At 62.8% G+C, this 12,477-nt stretch overlaps 1 protein-coding gene across 1 annotated transcript; it reads right to left on the reverse strand.

Moving 5' to 3' along the window:
* Positions 1-4,220: 4,220 nt before the first annotated feature.
* PTGDR (prostaglandin D2 receptor) lies at positions 4,221-8,317 on the reverse strand. Its single transcript, XM_075713068.1, has 2 exons — positions 7,502-8,317; positions 4,221-4,487 (listed from the first exon to the last, which is right to left on the reverse strand). Exons 1-2 carry the CDS (start codon positions 8,315-8,317, stop codon positions 4,221-4,223), a joined length of 1,083 nt encoding a protein of 360 aa, XP_075569183.1.
* Positions 8,318-12,477: the final 4,160 nt, after the last annotated feature.

A 12,477-nucleotide genomic window follows, 5' to 3' on the forward strand; every position in this document is an offset into this window, starting at 1 on the left:
GTCCCGGGATTTCTTTTAACTCCCCTCCCAGCCCTGCAAACCTGATCCAGCGGAGCACCAAAGCATGCGGACGCATCCGATGGTGGGAGCGATCCTGTTGGCTTCCCGAGGGCTGGATGGGACCCTGGCACATTCAGCCGTCTGTGGTGTCCTCAAAAAACAGGTTAAAAATGGAGCTGAGGGTGAATCCTGTCCCGGTCACATCCGAGCAGCTTACAGAGGCGGCAGTCTGGAGACCTTTTCCAAGCACAAGGCACCCCGTAGGGTGGTTGCTCCGAGGCTTTTCCCAACCTCCTACTCCTTTTCTGGTGTTGCATGTCGCAGCTCAGGAAGGGGTTTTGGCATCTTCTGGAGCTCATTTTCCTGGCAGCTAATGGAGCCTTAAATACCCATTTGGGGCTTCAGGCTTCTCAACCAACCGTCGCCTCTGATGGGGTATTTTTGCAATAAGAGGAAAATTGCTGGGCTTTTTTTTTTCCCCCCTCCCCCTTCTGAGCATAAAACCAGGAACGTGCCACTTGGTATAATCTGTCTGTTTCTTGGGAAGTGTTTGTTTTCTTCCTTTTGATTCCATGTTTATCTCGGGTGTCTTGCCTCTAACAAGGACCATATGTCCTCCCAAGGGTCGCTGGCATTGTTTTCCCTAAGAGAAGATTTCCAGGGTTGGCCCACTTGGAGAAAAAAACTCTGGGCTTGTAGGAAAGTTGCATGAATTTCATATAAACCCCGCAGCCAAGAGCACTCAGCCTCTGGAGTTTGGGAGGTTGGGGAGGATGCCGGGATCCGGCTCCATCCCTGCTGGGTTTTCAAGGGCAGCTTCGGCATCGCAGGCAGAGAGGAGACCGGGGATGGGTTACATGGGTGGTTTTCAACCCTTTTAAACCAAAAACCCATCTGACTTGCATTTAGCAAAGCCCAGACATCATTTTTCTTCCAAAGCTTTCCCAGCCCTGTCCCTTATCTCGTGCACCGGTGCTGCCAGCAGCCTCACTCACCACCCTGGAAAAGCAAGGCTGAGCACCGGCGCGGCGGATCCAGGTTTCGGTGCCTTGGCTTGCCGTCCTGTGCAAGCACCTGGGTGCATAGGTTAAAAAAAAAAAAAAAAATCATCAAACTTCTCACCGGCTGGTTGTGTCTTACAGCCCCGCGGGCTGAGCACCCTGGCTCGGGTGCCTGGCAGCCCCGGCGCTGCTGCCTGCCCAGGCACGCGCCTTCCTGCTTCCAGAATGGCTGAAAAAAAATGCAGGCAGACAATAAAAAAAAAAAAAAAAGAAAAAGAAAAAGAGGGCTTTTTGCAAGAACTAAACCGTTTGCCGGGAAATGAGCTTGTGCGAAGTTGCGCCTGGATTTCATGAGCTTGAAAAAAACAGGAAAAAAAAAAAAATCCTGACCGTGCTTGATTTATGCCCAGGAAAGGAGCGGGATGCAGGGTTAGGGGATTCTGGCGACACCGGTGGCACCGTGAGCGTGGGCCAGGGCAGCCGGCGATGCCGGAAAGCAGCGGGCATGGCACAAACGGCTCCGAAAAAGAGCATCGTCGGCGTGAGCCGCAGCCTTGAGCCGAGCGGCGTCTCTTTATTGCCTCCATTAAGCATTAGGTCCGTCCCTTTGAGGATCGCGGGCTCGGGAGCAATCCGGCGCGGAGGGGGCCTGCGGGGAATGACTGAGCAGCGCGAGGAGCCTGGGAGGAGGATGCGAGCGGGGAGGGCTCGCGCAGCAGCTCTCACCTCTTCAGCGTTTGGCTGCAGAGCCCTGAGCCTCCGGGCTTTTTTTTTTTCTTCGGTTTAGCAACATTTACAACTAAACCACGTGTCGCAGGGTTTGGGGGTTATATTTTAATTTTTTTGCCAAGCGCAGTAATAGGAAGGGGCTCTGAGCTTTGAGGGAACTCCTGAAGCCCCAAACCATACGTGTGTCTTAAAGGGCTCTTCCAACCTAAACGATTCTATGAGTTTGGGCGTTAAAAAGCCGGTTGCCCGAGGGAGCAACTTGGGGCCGAAAGTGGCAACCCCTCCTTGCAGCGGCTGTGCCCAGCGCGCTCAGGCCAGCTCGGAGCCCAGCCCTGGCTGGGGATGTGCTGCCATCTCTGGAGAGGACGGCAACACGGCAACCCTGGGCCCCAGAAACGCGCCGAGGAGTGATTTATCTGCTCGGAGGGCAGCCTGGCATTCAGCCGCGAGTGCAAACCTTGTTGGCCGCAGCCGGCGCTGGGCTCGCCCGGAGACAGCGGTGGCTGGTTGGAGACTCCAAGTCTGCTCCCAGAGCAGGTAGGACACCAGTAAGGGCAGAACGCCGCTCAAAAAGGGCTGCCCAAGCCAGATGAGCGAGTCAAGGGCACCGGGACGTGCGTGGGCCCAGCCGGGGAGCGGGGACGATGCAGGGACAGGGGGTCACCCCGGCAGCCTGCAAGCCCCCGCCGTGCTTGGTGCTTCCGTCATTTCTTTCCTCTGATGATAAATTCACGGATGGGTCAGACACCGTGGTGTGTGCATCACCTCAGGGCTCGGATGGAGTCTGTACTCATGCAGCTTAATAAAGAACCTGTTTGTTTGTTTTTTTTAATTTAATTGCTGCTTTCCACAGAGCACGGTTGCCCTGGGCTCTAAATACACATATCGTGGGGCAGGGACCGCTCCTGGGATGCTCTCCAGGATTGAATCCTCGTTGGGGTCGTGGGCAGATGATGGCCTCTCCCAGCCTGGGCACACACCGAGCGCTCACGTTGCTGCACGCTCCTAGCCTGCCCATGCCCGGTCCGTCTGTCCTGAGCAGAGCGTAGATCCATACGGTTGAGGAGATCCCAGGCCAGGGGGGACAACAGCAGGATTTTTCAGAGCCGTTATCTCACCTGGCCTTCATCCTGCTGCGGCGGAACAGGTCCAGTGAAAGCCACCGCGCGGGCTCGGTGCTGTTGACTCTGCAGTCCCACGTGAGCCCTCTCGAAGTCACGCCAGTTAACGTGAAACCGATAGGCAGACCAGCCCTCATTTCATTGCGTTCTCCCTAGAAAACCCCGAGGAGAGGCACGGAGCAAGGCAGCTTGCAGGTCCCTCAAAAAAACATCCCCAAATTTCTCTGGGCTGCCCTTTCTCCCAGGTCTGCCCTTTGACCAGCCTGGTCAAACAGCCAGAGCAAACCCAACCAGGTCACCTCCAAAAAGCCCCGGGATAGATTTGCATGAGCTTCTTCCTCCCAAACCAGAAGCCATTTGACACAGGAGTAAATATCGCGTGAGAACAGGAACACAACTACACCTTGCAAGGCTTAGCTAAATAAAGGGAGAGAAGTATTTGCTCTGCCTCCTCCAAGGACACTAAGCAAATGGGGACTTTGGTCATCATCATTTTTTTTTGCCTAAACGGTCACTTGAGGCAGATATTAAATCAGTTAATACCTGTGGTTGAGGGGAAATGGATCTTTCATAAGAACGATTGTTTGCTTGCATGCTTGCACCGTGAGGTTATACATCCCAGGCTCTGCATTCTCTCAATTACTGCTCTTATTAGGGCTTGCGATCACCATAAATACCAAATTAACATAATTACAGCAGGACAGGTATCCATCTCAGTAACAGAAATGCAACATTAGCGTTCGGAGGAAATCAATTTTCGAGAGAAGAGCAAGCCGCGGCAGAGAAACCACAGCCCCGCTCAGGGGATGCTGGGTTAAGAGGGGGACGACAGGCGTCCCGGGGAGGGACCCCCCCGCGGCCCTGAGCTGCTGCTCAAGTTTCTGAGTCTCTGCACCCCCAAAGGCTCCCTCACCCAGGCTGGGGACACCCCCAACCAGCCCCCTTAGCGTGGAAGGGCATCATGCACAGGACAAGGCGACGGAGCAGGGCTTTGAACCGCTTTTATTTCATGGGGACACCCCCCCCTGCCTCCTCCCTGTGCGTCCCCGCTGCCCTGAAGCCACACGCCAGAACCCTCCTGCTTTCCTGGAGCCGGGTGCTCCCCAAACCCTCCACAAAGTGCCGCTGCTGCTTGGAAATATTCACAGGTACCCGGGATTCCCCCCCCCGGCTCCTCTCCGGGGCAAAACGCAGCCCTGGGGAGGGGGCAGAAACGCTTCGTGCCCACCCCTTGCTGTGAGCCGGACGCCGTCCCCACCTGCGACAGCCCCGTGCTGCCCCGGGATGCTCCGGGGCAGGGGCGCGGGGCCGAAGGCTCACTCCTCATCCTCACCAGCAGCCGCCGGCTTCTGCAAAGACCCACGCGCGCTCAGGAGAAGCTGAGCTGCGGGGTGTCTGTCCTGCGCCAGCCCAGGGGACAGAACTGGCTGTCCCCTCCCGGGCCAGGCCCTTTTAGGGTGGCTTTCCGGGAATTCAGCCTCCTGCAAACCCTGCGGACGAACATGCGGAAGACGGAGGTGCGGAAGATGATGAAGACCCAGGGGTCCACGATGGAGTTCACGGAGAGAAACCGCAGGGCGCTGAGGTCGGCGTTCTCGTTGAAATCGGCGGCAAATGCCCCCATGTACGCCCGGATCTGTTAAAAAAGCCAAAGAAACGGGGAAAAATGAAAAAAAAAAATCTCAGTGCGGGGGTAAAGCTGGCAGCAAAATGATTCCCGCGGGGGGCAGCAAAAGGAGTTGTAACCCCCAATGTCCTTATGCGTGGGACCAGCACATATTGTGGGGTGCAGACCCCGAAATTGGGAGCTGGGGCTGGGTCACGGGTAGTCGTGGCACAGGGCCACCGTGTCCCCGGCAGGGCCAGGAGGTTCGAGCTCAAGAGGTGGCCCCGGCGACCGGGATTCTTGCACGGATAAAGGGAGCATCCGACCTCCGCAGGCTGCAGCAGTGGGTGCTGCTTTGCCCCCGAGGCTGGGGCACCCCATTTGCGTTGCCCCCCCATCCCTGCGATAATGCGGATAATGCGGATAACGCAGCTGGAGCGCAGCTGGATGGTGGCCCGTGCTGGGTCAAGGTCCTTCCTCCACCTCCAGGTCCAGCCCGAATTTGGGGCTTTCGCTGGGGTTATTACCAAACCAGCATGAGCCCAGGCATGCCGGGGATGCTGGTGGCTGCTGTGTCACGATATAGCTCCAGAGCGTGACAGAGGGAACAGGGAACGGAGGTGGAAGTTGTCACCTAGGCAGCACCTGCACCCCCCACCCTGATTTTGGGATAGCCCCCGCCACGGCTCCAGCTCTGCTGACAGCGGGTGACGAGAAGCCGGTGCTGCAGGATCCGGCCCCGGGATGTGGGGCACTGCAGGGGCAAAAAGGGCTTTGGCATGCTGGGGGGGGGGGTCTCCCACCCCACCGCCCCCCCAGCGGGACCCCCATCCCTGGGGGAAAATGGGGGAGGATTTCAGGGACTATTTTCCCCAGGTCGGGAAATTCGGTGCGGTTCAAAGGGAGCTGGATTTACCTGGGACGGGGCGGGGGGGGTGGGGATGGGGGGGTCTGGAAGGGTCTAACGCAATGACCCGACCTCCCTAGGAACAGGCGCTGGCGGGGGGGCTTCTTTCAAGGGGCTGAAGCAATGAACCGACCCCCCCCCCAACACCTCCAACACCTCTGAGGCAATCCCAGAGGAATGGGGTGGTGGTGCTGGGGGGCGGGGGGGATTCCAGTGGGGTTAAAGCAGCGTCCGGACCCTTGGGATGGGGTGGGGGACATTTAGAGGGGGCCAAAGTAATTACCTGCCCCCCCCCAAAATGTCTGGGACAGAGTGGTGGTGATGGGGACATTATTCCCAGGGGGTTAAAGCAATGAACTAACCCCTGGGGATGGGATGGTGCTGGTGGTGGGAATTCCGTGGGGGGAGCAACGCAATGACCCGATCCCCCCCGCAGGACAGGGTGATGGGGGGGGACGTTATTCCCAGGGGGTTAAAGCAATGAGCTAACCCCCCCCGGCCCGCTCCTGGGATGGGGTGGTGGTGCTGGGGGTTATTCCATAGGGATTAAAGCAATGAGCAGACCCCGGGGACGGGGTGGGGGACACTCCGAGCGGAGCAGAGCGATGGCACAACCTGCCTGGCGACGCTGGGACAGAGCGGTGGTGACGGGGCGTTATTCCGCGGGGGTTAAAGCAATAATTGAATCCCAGCGGATGTGGTGCTGGGTATTCCGAGGGGGACAACCTCCCAAAACGGGGTGGTGGTGACAAGGGGGGGTTATTCCAAGGGAGTTAAAGCAATAATTGAATCCCCGGGGATGTGGTGCTGGGTATTCCGAGGGGGACAACCTCCCAAAACGGGGTGGTGGTGACAAGGGGGGGGTTATTCCGCAGGGGTTAAAGCAATAATTGAATCCCAGCGGATGTGGTGCTGGGTATTCCGAGGGGGACAACCTCCCAAAACGGGGTGGTGGTGACAAGGGGGGGGTTATTCCGCAGGGGTTAAAGCAATAATTGAATCCCCGCGGATGTGGTGCTGGGTATTCCGAGGGGGACAACCTCCCAAAACGGGGTGGTGGTGACAAGGGGGGGGTTATTCCAAGGGGGTTAAAGCAATAATTGAATCCCCGCGGATGTGGTGCTGGGTATTCCGAGGGGGACAACCTCCCAAAACGGGGTGGTGGTGCTGGGGGTTATTCCGCGGGGGTTAAAGCAATAATTGAATCCCCGCGGATGTGGTGCTGGGTATTCCGAGGGGGACAACCTCCCAAAACGGGGTGGTGGTGCTGGGGGTTATTCCGCGGGGGGTTAAAGCAATAATTGAATCCCCGCGGATGTGGTGCTGGGTATTCCGAGGGGGACAACCTCCCAAAACGGGGTGGTGGTGACAAGGGGGGGGTTATTCCGCAGGGGTTAAAGCAATAATTGAATCCCAGCGGATGTGGTGCTGGGTATTCCGAGGGGGACAACCTCCCAAAACGGGGCGGTGGTGACAAGGGGGGGTTATTCCAAGGGGGTTAAAGCAATAAGCTGACCCTCAGGGATGGGGCTGTAGCAGTTGGGTGATTTAGAGGGGACCAAAACGATGAGCCCCCCCCGCCCAACACCTCCAGGAGTGGGTGGTGATGCCCGAGTTTATTCCAAGGAGCCACAGCGTTGACCTGACCCCCCCCCGGGACTGAGTGGCGGTGATGAGGGGCAGCAGGTGGGGTGCCAAGGGGGTTTAGGCAATGACCTGAGCCCTGCAGACAGGCTGGGGGAGTATTCAGAGGGGGGCAAAGTATTGCCCTGAGCCCCCCAGGAGCAGGTGGTGGGGCCAGGGTTTATTCCAAAAGGCAAAACCGATGAGCTGACCCCCCCCCACCCGGGGACTGAGCGGTGCTGATGGCGGGGGGGGCTGTTCCAAGGGGCTTTAGGCAATGACCTGACCCCCACGGACAGGGCGAGGGAATATTCGGAGGGGGCCAAAGCAACAATCCAACCCCCTTGGGAGGAGGTGGCAGCGAGGAGGGGATTCTTTTCCAGGGGGGGTTAATGCAACGACCGACCCCCCTGGGGATGGGGTGACAGGGTCAAAGCCATCACCTGAGCCCCTGGGGATGGCGGGGGGGTGGGGGGGGGCTGTTCCGGGGGAGGGGGCCGCTGGGGTTACTCACGATGAGCGGCAGGGAGCAGATGGTGAAGAGGACGGTCATGAGCCCCAGCAGGATGAGGTGGTCGAGCTCCTCCATGCGCGGGGCGGCGGCGGCGGGGGGCCCGCGGCGGGGCTGCCGCCGCGCCATGCCGTAGAGGTGCCGCATGCTGCTCACGTTGCAGGCGCCGATGGCCAACACCAACAGGCCCATCAGGCTGGCGTAGAGGACGGGGAAGCCCAGCTGGCGCGGCCCGCTACCGGCCATGCGGATGAAGCACCACGTCCCGGGGCAGTACTGTATGGGCGCCCCGAACCCCAAGAGCGGCAGGGCGCAGAAAAGGGCGCAGAGCCCCCCTGCCGCCGGCCCCAGCGTGGCCCCCAGCCGCCGGGTGAGGTGCCGCCGGTAGAAGTAGGGGTGGCCAAGGGAGAGCCAACACTCCAGCGCCATGGCGAGCAGCAGCAGGGTGGGGGCCAGCCCGAAGAAGGCCATGAGGAAGGCGAAGAGTTGGCAGAGGACGCCCGGCTCGCCCTCGGCGCGCCCGCCGGGTCCCAGCTCGCTGAGGCTGCGGTTGTAGGCGTAGGCTGCCAGCACGATGGGGCTGAGCAAACACTTGCCCAGCAAGTCGGTGACGGCCAGCCCGCTCACCAGCACGTAGAAAGCGGAGACCCGCGGTGGGCGACCACCGGGCGACCGGGAGCGCCGGCGGTGCTGGCCCAGCAGCAGCAAGGCCAGGACGTTGCCCAACAAGCCGGCGGCGAACAGCACCGAGCCGGGCACCGCCGACTGCCCGCTCTCGATGTACCGGCTGCTCCGGCACCGGTAGCCCCCCGTCTCCATCGGGATAAGCCCGCACCGGGATGCCTCGCCGCCGGGAACGGGACGGGATGCACCCGCAGCGGGGCTGCGCGCCGGCGACTGGCCCGGCCGGGCTGGTGGCCCCCGGCGGCGGAGGGAGGAGGGAGAGGGGAGGGAGGGGGGAGGCGACCCGGGCCAGCCCGGCCCCCGGGGCGGCCCCTTCCCGCGGCAGGCCCGGCCCCGGCGGCGGCGGGGGGAGCCCGGGAGCGGGGCCGGGCAGGGGCCGGGGCGGAGTGCCGGGGGGTTACGGGTGAGGGGCGCGGATGGGCCCGGTTATGGGGGAGGGGACAGGGGGGAGTCCCGGGGGGGGGGGGGGGTTACGGGTGGGGGGGCACGGATGGGGCCGGTTATGGGGGAGGGGACAGGGGGGAGTCCCGGGGGGGTGTTACGGGTGAGGGGGTGCGGATGGGGCCCGGTTATGGGGGAGGGGACAGGGGGGAGTCCCGGGGGGGTGTTACGGGTGAGGGGGTGCGGATGGGCCCGGTTATGGGGGAGGGGACAGGGGGGAGTCCCGGGGGGGGGGGGGGGTTACGGGTGGGGGGGCACGGATGGGGCCGGTTATGGGGGAGGGGACAGGGGGGAGTCCCGGGGGGGTGTTACGGGTGAGGGGGTGCGGATGGGGCCCGGTTATGGGGGAGGGGACAGGGGGGAGTCCCGGGGGGGTGTTACGGGTGAGGGGGTGCGGATGGGGCCCGGTTATGGGGGAGGGGACAGGGGGGAGTCCCGGGGGGGTGTTACGGGTGAGGGGGTGCGGATGGGGCCCGGTTATGGGGGAGGGGACAGGGGGGAGTCCCGGGGGGGTGTTACGGGTGAGGGGGTGCGGATGGGGCCCGGTTATGGGGGAGGGGACAGGGGGGAGTCCCGGGTGGGGGGCTTACGGGTGAGGGGCGCGGATGGGGCCGGTTATGGAGGAGGGGACGGGGGGGAGTCCCGGGGGGGGGGGGGGTTACGGGTGGGGGGGCACGGATGGGGCCGGTTATGGGGGAGGGGGACAGGGGGGAGTCCCGGGGGGGTGTTACGGGTGAGGGGGTGCGGATGGGGCCGGTTATGGGGGAGGGGACAGGGGGGAGTCCCGGGGGGGGGTGTTACGGGTGAGGGGGTGCGGATGGGGCCGGTTATGGGGGAGGGGGGTGGGAGCCCCGGGGGGGGGGGGGTTACAGGTGAGGGGGCACGGATGGGGCGGGGGGGGTTATGGGGTAGAGGATTTGGGTGGGGGGGAGTCCTGGTGGGGAGCTTACGGGTGAGGGGGGCACGGCTGGGGCCCTGGGGGGGGGACTTATGGGGTACAGGACAGGGGGTGAGTCCCTGGGGGGGTTACGGGTGAGGGGGGGGCAGGTGGGGACTGGTTATGGGGTAGGGGACGGGGGGGGGAGTCCCCGGGGGGGTTACGGGTGAGGGGGGCGCGGCTGGGACCCGGGGGGCGTTATGGGGTACAGAACCAGGGGGGGAGTCTCGGGGGGGGATGCGGGTAAGGGGGGCATGGCTGGGGCCCTGGGCATGGGGGGATTTGGGGTAGAGGACAGGGGGTGAGTGCTGGGGGGGGATTACGGGTAAGGGGGGGCACGGCTGGGGCCCTGGGAGGGGGACTTATGGGGTACAGGACAGGGGGTGAGTCCCTGGGGGGGTTACGGATGAGGGGGGCACTGCTGGGGCCCAGGGGGGTGGGGACTTATGGGGTAGAGGACGGGGGGGAGTCCCGGGGGAGGTTACGGGTGAGGGAGGCACGGCTGGGGCCCGGGGGGGGCGTTACAGGGGCATGGCTGGGGCCTTGGGTGGGGGGGGTAGGGGGTAGAGGATGGGGGGTGAGTCGCGGGGGGGGTCACAGGTAAGGGGGGCATGGCTGGGTTCCTGGGCATGGGGTTTTATGGGGTAGAGGACGGAGGGTGAGTCCCGGCGGGGGGGTTACGGGTTAGGGGGGCACGGCTGGGACCCTGGGGGGGGGGTACAGGGTGGGGAGGTGGAGCTGAGCCCCTTGGGGGGGTTGCAGGTAAGGGGCCAGGGCTGAGTGTCTTGAAGGGGAGGGGGTACAGGGTAGAGGACAGGGGCTGAGTCCCTGGGGGGGCTTACAGGTAAGGGGGGCACGGCTGAATTCCTCGGAGTGCAGGGGGTTATGGGGTAGACGACGGAGTATGGGTAAGGGGGGGCACAGCTGAGCCCCTTGGGGGGGGTTACAGGTAAGGGAGCTGGGGCCAAACCCCTGGGGGGGTTACAGGGGAGGGGGTCGGGGCTGAGCCCTCAGCGGGGTTGCAGGGAAGGGGGGTCCCTGGGGGTGTTACGGGGTGAAGGGCTGGGGCCAAGCCCAGCTGCTCCCCTGGGGTAGGTAGGGCAGGGAACAGAGTTACCCCAGGGACATTTTGCTGCTGGGCCCCATCTGCTGCCCAGCACCCCGTGCTCCCTCGGGGCGCCCGTGCCACGTGCCCTCGCTCCTCGGGGCACCCGTGCCTCCGTACATCTCGGGAGACATCCCACGCTCGAGCCTTCAACCTGGCCAGGCATCCCTTCCACCTGCACCCCATCCCGCCCACCCGCCGTGCGGCGGTACCACCCCCCGGTCCCCCATTACGGGGCTCCCAGCCCCTCCGTGCCCGTGCCGGCGCTCTGCTATCCCAGAAGCAAACTCCGGGAGAAGCCCCCAAAGCTGCTTCCAGGAAAAGAAGTGGCCCTTCTTTAGCTGCAGAAACCCCGCTGCATCATGCGCGCCGCAGCTCGCAGGATGTGATGTTGAGTAAGCGTGAAACTGTAGTTGTCGGCTTTCGGGACCCTTTTTGCTACTCTGGATGAGCGTGCACAACGCACGGGAAAGTACCAGGAGGACAGGAGGGGTGGGAAAGGTGGTCTAAGGGGCCAGACATCAGCCCTGGCGTGTTTTAGTGGTGGACTGCATTTCTCATCCTGCACGAAAGGAGTCGGGGGAGTTCAAGCTTTCTCCGGCAGAGAGGACGGGGAGGGTTTACAGCTGGTGCTCTGTGTCGGTGAGAGCCCCGGTTCTGGAAAAAAAAAAAATCGAGATAAAAACGCGTTGCAGCTGGGCGCTTGCAGGCGTGCGGCGTTGAAGTGCTGCCCTCGCTAGGGCTGAATGCGAACCCAGCCCCTGCTTCCTTCCCGCAGCCCGGGAGAGAAGAAATCCAGCCTGCCCAGGGAAGCAATCCCAGCGATACCCTCCCAGCCGGCGCCTCGAAAACGCAACTCGCCGACACCTTTAGCAGGCCCAGCACCCTGGCCCAGCTGTTGTCAGCTCGCTGCGGGTGACGAGCCGGCGAGGTTGCCGTGGAGGGCAAGCAGGCGGCTTGCCAGCGCCCCAGTGAGTGTACTCCTGCGGAGCACGCCGTGCCTCTTTCCAGGTCTGGGATCCTCCTTTTGGGGTGATCCCGGCAGAGGGAAAGCTGGGTGGGATCCTTCAAGTTTTTCCCCAGGAGGAGGTTTGGGAAGAAGAGCCCAGCAGCTCGGGAATGCTGATTTACCCCTTCCCAAGGGGTTGGGAGGGCAGTGTCCGTCCCAGGCCCTGGAGCAATTGGTGCCAGCCCTGCTGCAATGCTGCAAACACCGGGGAGGATGGTCCTCGCCCCAGGCTGGGGCTCGTGCGTGGGCAGAGCATCTCCGCTCCTTCTTCTTCTCGCCGAGAGCAGAAACATGCCGTCTTGAACCGAAAACCCACCCCAGGCAAGCTGCCTCCATCCGCAGGAGCCACCTCTTCAAGCGAAACGCCTGGGCTTCACTTTCCTTCCTGCGCCGAGGGCGTGAGGCGACGCTGTTCCCCATCGCCCGGGCACGGCGGGTCCCCGGGTCGTGGTGCCGGCTCAGCGATGGCACCACACGGCTCCCACAAAGGGCATGTCGACGTGCCCGTCGACGCTGATCTGCTCTGATAGAGGGGAGAGCGAAGCGCTGGGCTTCCCCACCGCCGCTGGGAATTCCTCGACAGACACCAACCTGCCGGATAAAGCCAGGAGGCCAAATTCAGCAAGAAATGGGTCGCTTGGGGAGAGGAAGAGGAGGAACGGTGACAAAATCCAGCCCTTATTGGGGGGTGGGTGCTGCCACGGGATGCGCCAGCTAGCTGGAAACCCCGAAGGACACGGGGACGCTGCCGTTCCTGTCCTCGCGCTGCTCGGTGCCGGGGCGATGGGGAAAGCTTGGGATGG

This window comes from Pelecanus crispus, chromosome 6 (assembly GCF_030463565.1).
Source record: "Pelecanus crispus isolate bPelCri1 chromosome 6, bPelCri1.pri, whole genome shotgun sequence".
Lineage (NCBI taxonomy): Eukaryota > Metazoa > Chordata > Aves > Pelecaniformes > Pelecanidae > Pelecanus > Pelecanus crispus.